The 17,987-nt window shown below is 39.5% G+C and overlaps 1 protein-coding gene across 1 annotated transcript; it reads left to right on the top strand.

Annotated features, from left to right (window-relative positions):
• Positions 1-2,544: 2,544 nt before the first annotated feature.
• Positions 2,545-17,524, top strand: LOC106567083 (carboxy-terminal domain RNA polymerase II polypeptide A small phosphatase 2). The gene is made up of 7 exons (XM_014135961.2): positions 2,545-3,175; positions 7,712-7,866; positions 9,105-9,209; positions 11,074-11,130; positions 11,909-12,001; positions 12,946-13,131; positions 15,335-17,524. Exons 1-7 carry the CDS (start codon positions 3,115-3,117, stop codon positions 15,458-15,460), a joined length of 783 nt encoding a protein of 260 aa, XP_013991436.1. The 5' UTR covers positions 2,545-3,114; the 3' UTR covers positions 15,461-17,524.
• Positions 17,525-17,987: the final 463 nt, after the last annotated feature.

The following is a 17,987-nucleotide window of genomic DNA, read 5'->3' as shown; positions in this document are numbered from 1 at the left end:
GCAGAGGAGGGAGGCCAGGGCGGCTTCTTCCAGGAAATCACATGATCCTGGACCTAAAGTCCCAGTCCTACATAAAACCTAAGATGTGACCAATCTCCATGGTATCTGGATGCTATTGACAATGTTGCACAGTTCTGTAAGTAAGTATTGAGGCACACATGGGACATGTATGCTATATTTCCTGAGTGATTGGAGATATGTAATATAGTTAATTGCGTTTTTGTAGGAATAGAAACTACAACAACCAGTGTTTTTTTATTTTTTTTATTATGTTTATTCTGAACAATGTATTCTCATATCCAATATTGTTGTAGAATTTAATTATTTTTTGAACAGAATTTATTAAGATGAAGTTCGATGGTGAATCGATAATTATCTGCTATTTTTTGTTGTTTTGTACAAAGATTGATGTTTGATGTCATGTGAAGCAGATGAAGGATGGACAGGTAGAAGCTATATTTGCACCAGGATGCTTTGACCCCGCTCTCTGCAGTTGACTAAGATTGGAACAAAATTAAATATTTGAAAATTACTCTGTCATTCATTAAGTCTAATTAAACATTTTAAAACACTTTGCTTGAAACGTATTTATATTTATAACATAATTATAGCAAACAATTTTCCTCAATTATCGTTCAGTGATTATTCTGAAAATCTTTGCTGTTATGAACCATCATGTAGGCTGTGTGTACATTAGTTGCAGTGCAATTGCAACACCATAATTTCATTTGTAATATACTTAATTTGAGTTAATACTACTAATAAAAACTTTACATAAATCATCCTGCAACATTGCTTTAAATTATGACCCATTCCTTAATCCTACACTTCTATTCTTTTGCTTTTTATTTGTGAATTTTAGTTTTTGTTGTTCACTTGTGTGCCACTTTGAAAGTCATAATCAACACAGGGCCTCAGCACCTGCTGCCCTACTCCTCTCTCTTTCTGTCTTTATATTTCTCTCTTTCTCAGTCCCTCTCTCTTGAGTCTCTTTCTTTCCCGTCTCACTCTCGCTGTCTGTCTGTCTCTCTTAGCTTGGAGGAATGCAAAGACAACATGACCAGGAGTTTTAAAGTTTCATTAGTGTAATCGGGCATCCAGTTCAACTTCGAAACTCATGACATTTTCCAGGTCATCCAGTTTATGCAAATGTTACATTAATTCACATTGCATCTGTGCTGCCGTCTAAAAACAGTCTGAACGCAGGAATGTAAACAGCTGTGCCGTTCTTGTTTACGACTTGGACTTGGTTTTGTGGTTCGGGTTCTGATCCGGATTCACGATTCTGGCAGTAGAGCCACAGATTTTTTTATTTCGCTGCTTTAGTGTTGTTTCTTTATGACTAACCTAACTAAGATATTTTGTCTTTTGCTTCCTGTCCTCACTTTTGCCTCCTTAGCTCAGTGCTCCTGTTAGGACACACAGGTTTGCTTCCAAAACATTCCACAACCACAAGAGATGCAGAATTCCCTGATTTATTTCCCTCTGTGTGCATGTCCATAAACATTTCATCTTGTGTGATCTTCTTTCCATTCATTCACAGGCACAGTATACACCTACCTCACATCCCATAGAGACATTCACAGCTCAATGCGCTCAGCACTTGCTGCACTAAAGGAGAATGTTCTGAAATTCACTCACTGGTGCTGTCGAAAATCTTATTGTATAGTATATGGCCATTATTAGATGCTTTCATCCAAAGCAGTCATACAGTCATCCAAGCATATATTTTACGTATGGGTGGTCCCGGGAATCAAACCCAAACCCTGGTGTTGCAAGCACCATACTCTACCAGCTGATCTACAGAGGACCACACTGAGCTACAACACACAGCTGTGGATGCTCAGCATCTCATAGCGTCAAAAACAATTAAAAATGCATCAAGAAATACATTCATCAATTTCAGTGGGTTGTGTAGTGCTGGTGTAATGTATTTTTTTGTGTCAACAATCAAAAATGGAAACAACAGTGAAACTCACAAAGTATGTGATGGGTGCAGCGCTGCAATTCACAATAAAAAATGCTTGGCTACCTCTTCATTATTCTGCATATTAGGAAGTGTTGTCAGGTTGTAGTGCTGACAAATTACAACAAAACAAAAAACAGATTATCATAGTTATGATGCACATAAATATATTTAGCAAAAAAAGGAAACAATCACATACTGTGCATAAACTTTAATGATTCTTATGACAAGTTAGAAGTAATGTTATTTTCTTTGTCATTACTGCAATGACTGAAGTACTGTGTATTTCAATGAATTAAAGATTGATAATATGATCAATGACAATATCAAATAAAACTATTTTATTATTATTATTGTTGTTATTATTCATATTATAATTATATGTTGATCTTTTTTTTGCCTACTTGAATAATGCAATTGATATCAATCATATTTATAATCACTCGACTTGTGACAAAACCAGCGCTGGAATTTGTTGGTGTGGAGCGTGCAGAATAGCGAAGAATGCCTTTGCAACTCCCACTTTTCAAAGATCCAATCCGAAACTAGCAACGGTTTCAAGGCACCCTTGAAGTCCCGCCGAAGAAAAACAAACCATTGGGTGGAAAAAAACAAGTCTCACACTTAAAATCGAATTCTATTCATAACCATTTTTCATTTTCAGAAATATTACCGCCGATGTAACCTGTTTTATTCTCCTCCTCTCAGTAATCAATCAATTTGACGGTGTTGTTTATCTATTGTAAAGGGGAACTTGAAACCGCCCCTTGCCCCATTTCCTCGGTTGTTTTTCTTCTTTCGCCTGTATTCTCCATGTTGTTGGAGTGAAAATTGAGGACTTCGCAGAGACAGGAAGGGGCCGTTCGGGAAATGTACTAGTGATAAAGTAAACCGAGAGGCGCAGCAGAGGGAATCGCAACGACGAAAACATATCCAAGCGCCCTGCCCCTCCCATGTGTGGACAACAGAAGAAGCCAGGAATAAAGAAACATTGTTGCTGATGAAATGTAGCCTCTTACGAATCCAACACAGACACGGATGACAGTTATCAAAGGCAATCCTTTAGTAACTTGTCAACATAACCTAATGAAGGCTGCTTATCTCTGTTTGGGGAACGGATTGGATTTTGAGGGCTCTGTGCTTGTCAGATGGAAAGATCTATCATCACTCAAGTGCAGAAAGAAGACATTCAATTGTCACCGAAAACAGGTAGGATATGCTCCCGTTTTTATTGTTTGTTCTGATTAAACATGGGTTGATTTGATATGGAGAAGGTTCGTTAATTTATGAAATGTAAGGTTGATGTTAACATGTTTCCAGCACGTCCATTTGACAGTTCCAACGTCGCGGACATTGCGCGCGACATTCTAGAGCGTACTACACATTTGATTAATCTTGCATACAAATAGGCTATATTAAATGTCTATATTATATTTCATGATGTTTCAAACCCACACAAGTGATGCTGAACATGGATTGATTTTCAGTTATTATGGAACACCTGCATAATTGGGAAGTGTTTCCCCTCTGGTTCAAACACATTTTTGACAATGCGAGAGTAAAGGCTGTTTGAAAAACTGCATTACATTCGGTATGTAATCACGAATTCAAACCTGTAAAGAATATTAAAACAGTGTTTGTTGGCTATTGTAATTACATTAGCCAAATCAATATGTCTTACCTATTTACGCACATTATTGGACTTTTAAGACAATCAAATGATTGCGTTTTGTTGATGTTACAGTATTTCTATGGATCAAAACAAGGTTATCTAATGCCATCTTACTAGACATTTAGGGATATGATTATAGCTAATAATAATAATTGAATAAATTGACATAGTGATCTTTTCGCGCGTAAAATGATTAAACCAAACCACCCCAGCATTTAGCCTGCCCTGTGTTTATGATTTATGCTTTATCTTATTTTCTAGTTGTTGTATGGCACCGTTCCATATTACTGTCACATCTGTGTAGAGCCATACAAACAGCACAGCCATGTCTTGTTTTTGTTCGCAGGCTCAGCCTGGAGACAAATACATCAGGGCAGATCAATGCGCGCCAGGGTGGTACACTATCCGAATCTCATTTGAAAAAATACCACATATATCAAAGGCCTATACGATACAAAGATTGGCAAATGTATGAGACTTTTTTTCTTTGGCTGTTGGAAATGAAACCTAAAACGGTTGCTGATGAAAGATGACAAGCATAACCGTAGAAATGCCAGGTGCCGCAGTCGGTGTTGACAGTGGTATGCACAAACACATGCCCTTCTCCCTCCTCCGCCCATTGTAAAGCGCGGTTTCAAAGATTCGTTGTTTTTATGCTTCTGGCACTTTGGTTTGAATTAAAGGGTAGGCCTGGTACTCTACTGGCACTGGGCCCTATAGCTCTGGGGGCCCTCAACCCCCCCAAAATGCAGATGGCATATAAACACGTCATAAACCATGGCAAAGAAAATCGAATTATAGGAAATTAGCTGTTAAACTGGCTAAATGTGTAGAATAGCATGAGATTAGCTATAAAACTAAACATTTTTCTCTCGAGACCTTTGGCAATATGAGTAGAATTCCAGGAAATTCGTTTTAAAAATGCAAAATTCTCTCAGCCTCATTGCAAAATGTGTAGAATAGTATGAGATTAGCTATAAAACTGCAAATAAAAATGTGCTCAGACCTTGCGGGCCTGTGGTACGCCACTGTGTACTGCTCTTTGATTATGGTGCAATACCAGATTATGTGTGATAGGATAGCCCTTCTGCTCCTATGTTTGCTCAGCAGAGAAAAATATTATAGATTATTATGCATTGGGTTTTTTTTCTCTCTTTTATTAGAATTTTTTTCATATATTCAGGAATAGGCTTTTCTACCCTTTAAAATGTCTTTGGACCCCTAATGCTCAGAGGTTCTTTCCCCCCTTGTGGCACTAGCATGTTATGTTTGTGTTGATGAAAGATATCAACCCCCCCCCCGCCCCCAGGCCACGGTCCAGTGTCCTGTATGTCTTTATATAGATAGAGTAGCATGGTTGGTTACAGGAGTGGAATTTGACAAAAGTCACACTGTGAACTCACCATTTAAAATCCTATATCCTTCACGTTAATGATTTTTTTGGAAACAACAACAAATATACACATACAAATGACAACATGCAGATGCATGCAAACATCCACAACATCACCCCTACCCATCATTTCAATGGCTGCAGAAGCCCCCCAAAGATGAAAGGAAGATGGAAGGAGATGAAATGTTAGGATCAAGGATGAAGATTATGAATCAAGCGAGCGACTCATAATAACTGACTATCTTTTGCACCTAGCACTATACAAAATATGATGAGCAGGATGAGAATGTCCAGATGTGTGAACAAGGCTCCTGAAGATTTGCATTGAAACCACTTTTTCTTTTTAAATATTAAAAAAAATGAATCTCTTCGATAGCTGTAGTCAGCGCAGGCATCAATGTTTTGTATATCAGAGCCATCCATGCATTTCATTTGCTTATAAACTCTCATACATACAGTACCAGTCAAAAGTTAGGACACACCTACTCATTCAAGGGTTTTTCTTATTTTTTAAAAACTATTTTCTACATTGTAGAATAATAGTGAAGACTTCAAAACTATGAAATAACACATGGAATCATGTAGTAGCCAAAAAAGTGTTAAACAAATCAAAATATATTTTAGATTCTTCAAAGTAGCCACCCTTTGCCTTGATGACAGCTTTGCACACTCTTGGCATTCAATTAACAGGTGTGCCTTGTTAAAAGTTAATTTGTGGAATTTCTTTCCTTAATGTGTTTGAGCCAATCTGTTGTGTTGTGACAAGGTAGGGGTGGTATACAGATGATAGCCCTATTTGGTAAAAGACCAAGTCCATATTATGGCAAGAACAGCTCAGATAAGCATAGAGAAATGACTGTCCATCATTACTTTAAGACATGAAGGTCATTCAATCCGGAAGACCCAGAGTTACCTCTGCTGCAGAGGATAAGTTCATTAGAGTTACCAGCCTCAGAAATTGCAGCCCAAATAAATGCTTCACAGAGTTCAAGTAACAGACACATCACAACATCAACTATTCAGAGGAGACTGCCTGAATCAGGCCTTCATGGTCGAATTGCTGCAAAGAAACCACTACTAAAGGACACCAAAAGAAGAAGAGACTTGCTTGGGCCAAGAAACATGAGCAATTGACATTAGACCGTGGAATTATGTCCTTTAGTCTCATGAGTCCAAATTTGAGATTTTTATTTCCAACAGCCGTGTCTTTGTGAAATGCAGAGTAGGTGAACGGATGATCTCTGCATGTGTGGTTCACACCGTGAAGCATGGAGGAGGAGTTGTGATGGTGTGGAGGTGCTTTGCTGGTGACACTGTCTGTGATTTATTTAGAATTCAAGGCACACTTAACCAGCATGGCTACTCCAGCATTCTGCAGCGATACGCCATCCCATCTGGTCTGTGCTTAGTGGGACTATAATTTGTTTTTCAACAGGACAATGACCCAACACACCTCCAGGCTGTGTAAAGGCTATTTGTCCAAGAAGGAGAGTGATGGAGTGTTGCATCGATGACCTGGCCTCCACAATCACCCGATCTCAACTGGGTTGAGATGGTTTGGGATGAATTGGACCTCAGAGTGAAGGAAAAGCAGCTAACAAGTGCTCAGCATATGTGGTAACTCCTTCAAGACTGTTGGAAAAGCATTCCAGGTGACTACTTCATGAATCTGGTTGAGAGAATGCCAAGGGTGTGCAAAGCTGTCATCAAGGCAAAGGGTGGCTACTTTGAAGAATCTAAAATATCTTTTGATTTGTTTAACACTTTTTGTGGTTACTACATGATTCCATATGTGTTATTTCATAGTTTTGATGTCTTCACTATTATTCTACAATGTAGAAAATAGTAAAACATTTATAAAAACCCCTTGAACGAGTCAGTGTTTCCAAACTTTTGACTGGTACTGTATATTAACATAGGTGCTATGCATATCCAATCCAACCAAATAATAGATGCTAATTTCCCCCAGTAGTGGAACCTCTGTGAACTAGGACACATTTTTACAGTGACTGATCAAAGGGGGCTTGGAGCATTGAGGTGTGACTGGCTTCAGCTTGCTCCGCTCCAGCCAGAGGTCTTGTTCCAGGAGAGTCAGTGAAATGGTTGGAATGTTTTCTGTCTGTGTTTTCTACAGCAGAAAGTACTGTCTGTGTCCCAAATGGCACCCTACTCCCTATGCACAACTTCTGACCAGTGCCACAGGGCCCTGGTCACAAGTAATGCACTCAATAGGGGATAGGCTGCCATTTGAGACGCAGTCACTACCTAGTGAAGAGTGTGGGTTTTCCCGCCCTCTCTGTGATTATATAACATGTACCAGCCCCTTCCAGCAGCAGCAACCTCATTAAACCCAGAGTGTGTGTGTGTGTGCATGTGTGTGCTTGCTCCCTTTGGTAAAGGGAGCAAGGAGTTCATTCTACATTATGTGCAGCAACGATGTCTCTCAAAATGGGGGAAATCCTCCTTACTTCTTCATGGGAAAAGAAATGTACAACATCATACATTTCCCTCACCCCGTCCATCTACTTGGCTTATAAGAACCTTCATTGCCGTGTGAGAATGAGTATAATGTGTTGGTGAATATCATTTCCATATCACTCAGTTTGAATCAAAAGCTTGGTTATGTCACAGCTAATTTTCACACACATTAAAAGCATTCTTATTTTTGCCCTAATGACAGGCCAGGTGAGCAGGTCTTCTCCGAAGAAGCCTAGGTGCTGTAACCTCTTCAAAGCACTTTTCTGTTGCCTCAGAGGAGCACAGGCTGCCCCCAAACCACTGCCACCTTCCCAGGATGCATTGCTGGAGCTACAGGACAATGGGGACGTTGTCAAGGTAACATAATTTATTCCTCTCAGCATCTCGGCAGCATTGTTGTTGTAATTATCCATATCAGAAATAGTGTATGGACTGTTGTTTGCTGTATTTCAACCAAGTATGGGACTTTTATGTAGCCTAAAAAGTGTCATTTTGCATTTTGTTGTGTTTGCAAAGCTTGTTTGGACACTTTAAGCAGATTAAAAAAACCAAAAAAAAACCCATTTGCCACAAAGTTTCACACATTATAATTTGCCATGTTAGACTTTATTATAAGGATATGATACTCTTGTGTGTACAGCTAAGTGTTTTTTGTCAAACAACTATCAGGCTTTTTATTTTACCACTGTCAAGTGCTTCATCACGTGTTTAACTACTCCAGCGTAATTGCAGGAAAAGCATAAAACAACTACAATCGGAAATTGATAGCTTTCCTCTGTTGAGCAATACCTATTGTCCCATGAGAATGTGTGGGATTGTTGCCCGTGGACGTTATAACAGCATGTTGCAATATGGAGTAGCTGCTGCACCTGTTGTGAACATCTTGAACACTACCATGACGGTTGGCGGCTACAGAGTACTTTTAGGTCTGTTCACATAGATCTCCTACGATAAGACAGCTGAGTGAATTGCAATCCACTAAGGCAAAACAGGGGTGCAGAGGGCCTACAAAAGAGTGGATAATGTGATGTGCATGTCAGTTCATGTGGGAGACATAGGATATGTTAGATATGTACAGTATGTAGTTCCCGGTGCGTCATAACCGATGTGTACAGAAGCATGAAAAGGGTGTTGTTGCCCACTGGCCACTTGTGAGGCTGTCAGGTGTAGATGGGCGTTAGCACCATGTAACAAGGGCTAATGAGCTTCATGTTTCTTCATATTACCTAGTGTCCTCCAGGCAGCACTGGAGCAGTGGGAAAACCGTATCTGTTGTGAGGCCCGGGTATTGTTTGCGTCTCTGAATTGAATCTGATGTAACATGTATATGAACAGTATAGACCATATAGCCAAGTCCATCTGCTGTCAACAGCCCACAGGTGTTACACTGCGAAACTGTTATTATACTGTAGTTGCATTGGTTGGTGGAAATCTATAAATGTCTTTTTGATTTTTAGTGCTAGTAGAGTGAGGAAGTGTTGATGAAGCATAGAGCCAGCCTAATAAAACGGGCAAGATGTGCTGTTGTCCCCAATGAGTGCTCTGTACAGATACAGTAGTGACCTTGGTCTGTATTCTTGTGTCCTCCACCACAGCTCTCATCTGGACCCAGCCTGCTGCCGGAGATGATACCTCAGGACCAGGGGAAGATATGTGTGGTCATAGACCTGGATGAAACACTAGTGCATAGCTCATTCAAGGTAGCTACTGACCTTTTTTATTTTATTTTTAACTCTCACTGTAACTACTGCTGTTGTCAACTCACTGTTAAAGGGTTTTGTATGGGTATTTGTTTCAACAGTAGTTAAGGGGAAATATCATAAAGTTAATAATGGTTTTCTTTGTTACATGTACACTACCGTTCAAAAGTTTGGGGTCATTTAGAAATGTCCTTGTTTTTGAAAGAAAAGCAAAAAAAATTGTCCATTAAAATAACATCAAATTGATCAGAAATACAGTGTAGACATTGTTAATGTTGTAAATGACTATTGTAACTGGAAACGGCTGATTTCTTTTTTAATAGAATATCTACATAGGCGTACAGAGGCCCATTATCAGCAACCATCACTCCTGTGTTCCAATGGCACATTGTGTTAGCTAATCCATGTTTATCATTTAAAAGGCTAATTGATCATTAGAAAACCCTTTTGCAATTATGTTAGCACAGCTGAAAACTGTTGTTCTAATTTAAGAAGCAATAAAACAGGCCTTCTTTAGACTAGTTGAGTATCTGGAGCATCAGCATTTGTGGGTTCCATTACAGGCTCAAAATGTCTAGAAACAAAGAACTTTCTTATGAAACTCGTCAGTCTATTCTTGTTCTGAGAAATGAAGGTTATTCCATGCGAGAAATTTCCAAGAAACTGAAGATCTGGTACAACGCTGTGTACTACTCCCTTCACAGAACAGCACAGACTGCCTCTAACCAGAATAGAAAGAGGAGTGTGAGGCCCCTGTGCACAACTGACCAAGAGGACAAGTACATTAGAGTGTCTAGTTTGAGAAACAGGCGACTCACAAGTCCTCAACTGGCAGCTTCATTAAATAGTACCCGCAAAACACCAGTCTCAACGTCAACTGTGAAGAGGCGACTCCGGGATGCTGGCCTTCTAGGCAGAGTTGCAAAGAAAAAGCCATATCTCAGACTGGCCAATAAAAAGAAAAGATTAAGATGGGCAAAAGAACACAGACACTGGACAGAGGAACTCTGCCTTTCCAGGATCCCAGAGTTGCCTCTTCACTGTTGACGTTGAGACTGGTGTTTTGCGGGTACTATTTAATGAAGCTGCCAGTTGAGGACTTGTGAGTCATCTGTTTCTCAAACTAGACACTCTAATGTACTTGTCCTCTTGGTCAGTTGTGCACCGGGGCCTCCCACTCCTCTTTCTATTCCGGTTAGAGCCAGTCTGCGCTGTTCTGTGAAGGGAGTAGTACACAGCGTTGTACCAGATCTTCAGTTTCTAGGCAATTTCTCACATGGAATAGCCTTCATTTCTCAGAACAAAAATAGACTGATGAGTTTCATAAGAAGGTTCTTTGTTTCTAGACATTTTGAGCCTGTAATCGAACCCACAAATGCTGATGCTCCAGATACTCAACTAGCCTAAAGAAGGCCAGTTTTATTGCTTCTTTAATCAGAACAACAGTTTTCAGCTGTGCTAACATAATTGCAAAAGGGTTTTCTAATGATCAATTAGCCTTTTAAAATGATAAACTTGGATTAGCTAACACAACATGCCATTGGAACACAGGAGTGATGGTTGCTGATAATGGGCCTCAGTACGCCTATGTAGATATTTCATAAAAAAATCAGCCGTTTCCAGCTACAATAGTCATTTACAACATTAACAATGTCTACACTATATTTCTGATCAATTTGATGTTATTTTAATGGACCAAAAATGTGCTTTTCTTTCAAAAACAAGGACATTTCTAAGTGACTCCACATTTTTGAACGGTAGTGTATATTATATTTATGTGGTTATTATAGTCCAAGTCTTAGTGATTTTATCTTATGTAATTGCATTAGAATGTTCAACGGCTCCCTTTGTGTTATTTCCTTAGCCTATTAGTAATGCAGATTTCATAGTGCCTGTGGAGATTGAGGGGACCACACACCAGGTAAAATATATGAACTAAATGCAGTATGTTGAGTCGGGTAGCTTGGCGTTCATGTACTTACTGTATGTTGATGTGTTCAGAGTTCAGTGTTTGCTGAGCTTAAAATAGGATGGGTTTTTAGGACAGATGAGGTTTGTTATGGGTGCTATGAGCCCTCTACTGGACAGATGTGATGTTGAATGGGAAAGGAAGTGTAAGCATAAAAATATTTTAAAAGGGAAGTAATTTCAGCATAGTTACTTCACCTTTCAGAAATAAGTAATGCTATAATTTTAGAGCACACTTTTAAAGAAACTGTGGAACAGAAATGACTCATCAATGCACTGCACCGGGGACAATAATTCAACACTGTGTTGTATCCTTTGCATGCAGAACTTCATGCAAATAATGCATATGCACAACTGCGCATGTGAGTACCGTCGTTTGGTTTGGGATTCTTCACCATGGGCCTCTGCCTGGTTCAAGTAATCCAGGATAGGCTGGTTAACACATGCACGGCCTGTTCTTGATTACTTGTTTCAGGAACTGTCCACCAGCAACTGGAATGGACACAATGACAACAACAATTTCATGTAATGTGGAACAAATATAAGTATGACTACAGAGGAAGATTGAATATTATAATAATATAATACTCCATTACTATGTAATTTCAAAGCAATTAGTAAAGGGATAAGAATGTTGTTACTGTAGTAATTATAGTGTTATTACATAGCTAGGTATAAGGGCAACATAATGCAAAGTGTTACAAAACATTAGTTCCTGGTGTTTGTTTCAGGTATACGTGCTGAAAAGGCCGTATGTGGATGAGTTCCTACAGCGAATGGGAGAGCTGTTTGAGTGCATTCTGTTTACTGCCAGTCTTGCCAAGGTAAGCTGAAAAATAATAATAAAACATTGTGTTGTTATGACATTTCCCTACTATTCTTCTTGAGAAGATAACTCTTCATTTTGAATTCTAGTTTAGGAAGTCTTAAACGTTTTTCTCTTTCCCAACCCTCTGTAGCCTTTTCCCCATGCGTTAGATGACCTTTCTAGTGCCAAAACCTGCTTTGTGGATTTGCATATTAGGAGCTAGCATACGTTTTCAATGTAACGTGTAGTTACAGTTGTGGTCAACTATATTGGCACCCTTGCACAATTATATATATATATTTTTTAAATAAGTTGAAATAGAAACAAAATTGGTGTTCACACTTCAGAGTAAAGCAAAATGGCCGGACTTAAATATAAAAAATGTATTTGGTTGAAGGCAAGTTATTCTCATTTATTGTGTTATTTATCTCACCTGTGGGAAGTTACATATTTTTTATTTATTTAACCTTTATTTAACTAGGCAAGTCAGTTTAAGAACAAATTCTTATTTACAATGAAGTCCTACCCCGGCCAAACTCTTACCCAGATGATGCTGGGCCAATTGTGCTCCACCCTATGGGACTCCCAATCACGGCCGGTTGTGATACAGCCTGGAATCGAACCACGGTCTGTAGTGACGCCTCTTGCATTGAGATGCAGTGCCTTAGACCGCTGTGCCACTCGGGAGCCCAAAAGTTAAAGGTGCATACAGGGTAAAAATAGCCATTCAACCAGTTTTGAAAAGAGAAAATGGAACATTCAGCCCCATTTTAAAGTGCAAGGGAGCCAGAATATTTGACCGCAATTGTACATTATTAGTAGCTTGGGTAAACCTTGGTGACACCTTGCACCAAATCCAAACTCTCATTTACCCCCTACTCTCCATTCCCTGCTTCTGGTCTTGCCCTTTCCTGCATTCCCTGACCCACCCCCTCCCCCCTTTTCCTTGCCCTCCCCTAGTATGCAGACCCAGTGACTGACCTGTTGGATCAGTGTGGGGTGTTCCGGGCGCGGCTGTTCCGGGAGTCCTGTGTGTTCCACCAGGGTTTCTATGTCAAAGACCTCAGCATACTGGGCAGAGAGCTCCATAAGACCCTCATCTTGGACAACTCTCCTGCCTCATACATCTTCCACCCTGAGAATGCTGTGAGTTTGGGTTTCATTCAACTTCTTTCAACTCAACTGTGACCTTTTTCAGGATTCAAACTGATAATTAACATGATATTATTTTACATTTTACTGCATTCTATTCTATTCACTTTTAAAAGGTTTAACCTTATATTCCACTTAAAATAACTGTCCAGTGTTCCCAGATTTCCATGTAATATGACCTATAATTAATTACAATATGAGTGAAATAGTTTTTCTTAAAAATAATTGTAATAAAGTATGTTAAAAAGCAGCTTTTCTGTGGAATGGTGTGGGCCTACCCCAACAACAGAATGGTGTGGGCGTATACCCGTCATAAAAAATATTCAGGCGAGTAGGATGACATCATCTTCTATGAGGAAATAGCAAGCATTTTTTAAACGGTCTGTTTTGAGATGTTAGTGTTTTCACTCCTTTTATGCTTTGGCCACATACAGAGCATTCGGAAAGTAATCAGACCCCTTCCCTTTTCCACATTTTGTTACGTTACAGCCTTATTCTCAAATGGATTACATTTATTTTTGCTCATCAATCTACACACAATACCCATAATGACAAAGCGAAAACAGGTTTTTAGAAATGTTTGCAAATTTATAAATAAAAAAAATAAAAAACAGAAATACCTTATTTACATAAGTATTCAGAACCTTTGCTATTAGACTCGAAATTGAGCTCAGGTGCATCCTGTTTCCATTGATCATCCTTGAGATGTTTCTACAACTTGATTGGAATGCACCGGTGGTAAATTAAATTGATTGGACATGCTTTGGAAAGGCACACACCTGTCTATAGAAGGTCCCACAGTTGTCAGAGCAAAAGCCAAGCCATGAGATCTAAGGAATTTTCCGTAGAGCTTCGAGACAGGATTGTGTCGAGGCACAGATCTGGGGAAGGGTACCAAAACATTTCTGCAGCATTGGAGGTCCCCAAGAACACAGTGACCTCCGTCATTCTTAAATGGAAAGAGTTTGGAACCACGAAGACTCTAGGGCTGGCCGCCCGGGCAAACTAAGCAATTGGGGGGAGAAGGGCCTTGGTCAGGTGACCAAGAACCTGATGGTCGCTCTGACAGAGCTTCAGAAGTCCTCTGTGGAGATGGGAGAACCTTCCAAAAGGACAACCATCTCTGCAGCACTCTACCAGTCAGGCCTTTATGGTACAGTGGCCAGACGGCAACCACTCCTCAGTAAAAGGCACATGACAGCCCACATAGAGTTTGCCAAAAGGCACCTAAAGACTCTCAGACCATGAGAAACAAGTTTGTCTGGTCTGATGAAACCAAGATTGAACTCGTTGGCCTGAATGCCAAGCTCCACGTCTGGAGGAAACTTGGCACCACCCCTGTAGTGAAGCATGGTGGTGGCAGCATCATGCTGTGGGGATGCTTTTCAACGCCAGGGACTGGTAGACTAGTCAGATTCGAGGAAAAGATGAATTGTGCAAAGTACAGAAAGATCCTTGATGAAACCCTGCTCTGAAGCGCTCAGGCTGGGGCGAAGGTTAACCTTCCAACAGGAGAACGACCCTAAGCACACAGCCAAGACAACACAGGAGTGGCTTCGGGACAAGTCTCAATGTCCTTGAGTGGCCCAGCCAGAGCCCGGACTTGAACCTGATCGAACATCTCTGGAGAGACCTGAAAATAGCTGTGCAGCGACACTCCCCATCCAACCTGACAGAGCTTGAGAGGATCTGCAGAGAAGAATGAGAGAAAATCCCCAAATACAGGTGTGCCAAGCTTGTAGGGTCATACCAAAGAAGACTTGAGGCTGTAATCTCTGCCAAAGATGCTTCAACAAAACACTGAGTAAAGGCTCTGAATTGAATTTAGCGCAGGTGTTTTTTTTTTTTATACATTTGCAAAATTTTAAAAAATGAAAAGGTTTTGCTTTGTCATTATGGGGTATTGTGTGTAGATTAATGAGGGGAAAAAACAATTTAATCAATTTCTGAATAAGGCTGTAACATAACAATGTGGAAAAAGTCAAGGGGTCTGAATACTTTCCGAATGCACTGTATGAGTATAGGATGAGTCAACAACATTATTATTTAGGTTTGAGTTAACAGAATATGAACTTAAGATTTAACACAGATATATACATTCCGATATATACAACAAGAATATACAGTTTGTCAATACCCCAACACTGCAAACAAAGCATTAGTAAGTGAGCAAATGGTTTCTTTGCTGCTCCTTCAGGTTCCTGTGGTGTCCTGGTTTGATGATGTGGAGGATTCTGAGCTGCTCCACCTGCTGCCGGTGTTTGAAGACCTGAGTCAGGCTGAAGACGTCTACATCAGACTGGGGGAGCTAAGAGTGCCATGATGGAGGCGGGAGAGGACCCTGCGCTCACTGCCAGACTAGCCAGCACCTGGCCCAGAACATACGCAACCACCATAGAAATAGAAACATAACATTCTATTCATATAACATTGTATTTGTATGCTCACCAGCCAGAGGCACATGCAGTGTATTTGTTTCAGACGAGCACTTCATGATATTCTAAGGCCTTTTCTCTGAGACTCTGAGCATCTGTCTGTCTGTCAACCACTGTCTGACAACTCTGAGCCAAAATACCATAGAGTACTGCAATCACTCCAAATGAATATGAATAAAGTGGTTCTTTTTTTGTCAAACCAGAGGCCTGAATGGCCTGATCTAACTCAGGACACTTGTATCATTGTGCCTTTTTTTCTTTCTTAACAAACACAAAAACCAAGCAGCTCAAACTTTTTTAATTATAATTTTTTTTCTTCCAATCTCACTATGCAACCCTCTTCTGCAATCATGATGGACTACAGTGCTACTTGTTATACGGGTGGGTCACAATCATATCCAGAATGCCAATAGAATGTGTTCTTTACATTTTCCTGGATATATGACCAGTCAGCATATGCTCATGTACTATACGTTTAACGGATGTTTAAGTATGTAAATATTTGTATTTTTTTACTGTAAAATGGCCAACAAAGCAAAATGCCTCTCCAATAAGTACTGAATACATTGTAAGTAAATCATTTTGAAGAGCTTAAAATATTAGCAACATTATATATATTTTTTTATGATTAACATACAATGGTGTTATAAAGTTTTATAAAGCTCTTTGAGTTTATCATTTGGGACAAACTTCTTTAATCTGGTCACTTGAATGCCAACACACTGGATGGCATGGTTGTAGGCTACTCAGCAGAAGTACAGTTTAGTGTTGCTCTTAGAATATTTGGTCCAGTCTTAACACGTTTATTTTTCTGTTTTTCTTGTAATACTAAATGACAGAAGTTGCACTATTTGTTTTGATAAGTAAGACTGCTAAAAGAAGTGACAAATGCATTTCTAATTCAGTCAGATATATGCACCCTTATGCCATGCTGAATGTGGTCAAATACTGTATTAACAAAACTATATGTAATTGTGGTACTCCTAATGCTGAATTATTTTATTTTTACAATTTGTGTTCATTTGTGTCATTATTTGCCCACTGCAAATGAGGTTATCAAAACAACAATATTCAAAACCTCTGCCAAATTATAATTTGTGGCTAGTATTTTTGGATTGTGTAAAGTTAATCACATATTTTCCTCCAAACTGTGCCTTTCAAACATTACTCCTCGAATCATCATAGATGATACCAACGACATTGTGTTATCAATGGTCCCGTGTGGCTCAGTTGGTAGAGCATGGTGTTTGCAACGCCAGGGTTGTGGGTTTGATTCCCACGGGGGACCAGTACAGGGAAAAAATGTATGAAATGTATGCATTCACTACTGTAAGTCGCTCTAGATAAGAGCGTCTACTAAAATGTAAATCAAAAAACAATAACCAAATTCAGGGGTTAGATGTTTGTTATACCATTACTGTAGTATATTGCCATTCCACAAATAATGATGGAAACCAGGATTATTTTATGTTGGTACAATCAAGTTGTTTTTATAATGTTTATGTCCGTTTTTATTGTGTACGTTGATCACTTAATTAAGACATTTGAATGAATGTTTACCAATCCTAATGAATAACCAAAGATATCTGGTTGTTGATATTGTGTAGATTTAGTTGTTCTCATTGACATTGTTATAATTAAACTAAATAAAGCTACATGTAAATCATGAACACACATTTAGCTCTATACATTGTTGTTCAGTGTAAGATGGGTCATACTTCCAATAGGGTGCCAGGTAGTCAACCAAAAGGTTGCTGGTTTGAATCACTGAGCCGACTAGGTGAACAATCTGTCGATGTGCCCTTGAGCAAGGCACTTAACCCAGAATTGCTCCTGTAAATCACTCTGGATAAAAACAAATGTTAGGCCTTCAGGATAGCTTTTGGCAAGAAATAAGTGTATATTGGACGCAAACTGGGCAAAAATTGCCAAAATAAAGTTGGATTATATTTCCTTGTCTATTTGTGGGTTTTTTTTGTAGAGATTGTGAAATGTTTTGTATTACAAATTTAAAACATATGTCCATCCCATTGGATTTGAGGCATATAATATACAGAAATAAGCTAAGTCTTTGGGTGACAGCGAGAGAAAACAAGCATGTACGCTTGCTATTGCTATAGCTCGGGACGCCGAGAGAGAGAGAGGACTTGTGATATTTGTTTGTGTTTCTTCTGACCAGAGGGAGTGGGCTCTGCGTGTCACGCAACTTGGGTCAAGATCTGTTATCTCGCTTTGCTCTTAGGAACATGGCACCATTGAAATGAGTGTTTTCTGGGGTAGCGTTAAGTGTGGAGGTGGAGCAATTGAAGTCGAAGATTCCTGGTGTTTGTGACTCCCGCCGTATTTGGTGCGACGCAGTTCCGGTGGTGAAACAGGAGTCACTGTCAGTCCTTTTGAGTTTTGAGTCTTTACTCG

The sequence above is a fragment of the Salmo salar genome, chromosome ssa13 (assembly GCF_905237065.1).
Source record: "Salmo salar chromosome ssa13, Ssal_v3.1, whole genome shotgun sequence".
NCBI lineage: Eukaryota > Metazoa > Chordata > Actinopteri > Salmoniformes > Salmonidae > Salmo > Salmo salar.
Note: the sequence above shows the minus strand (reverse complement) of the source record. Positions and strands in the feature narration are given on the sequence as shown.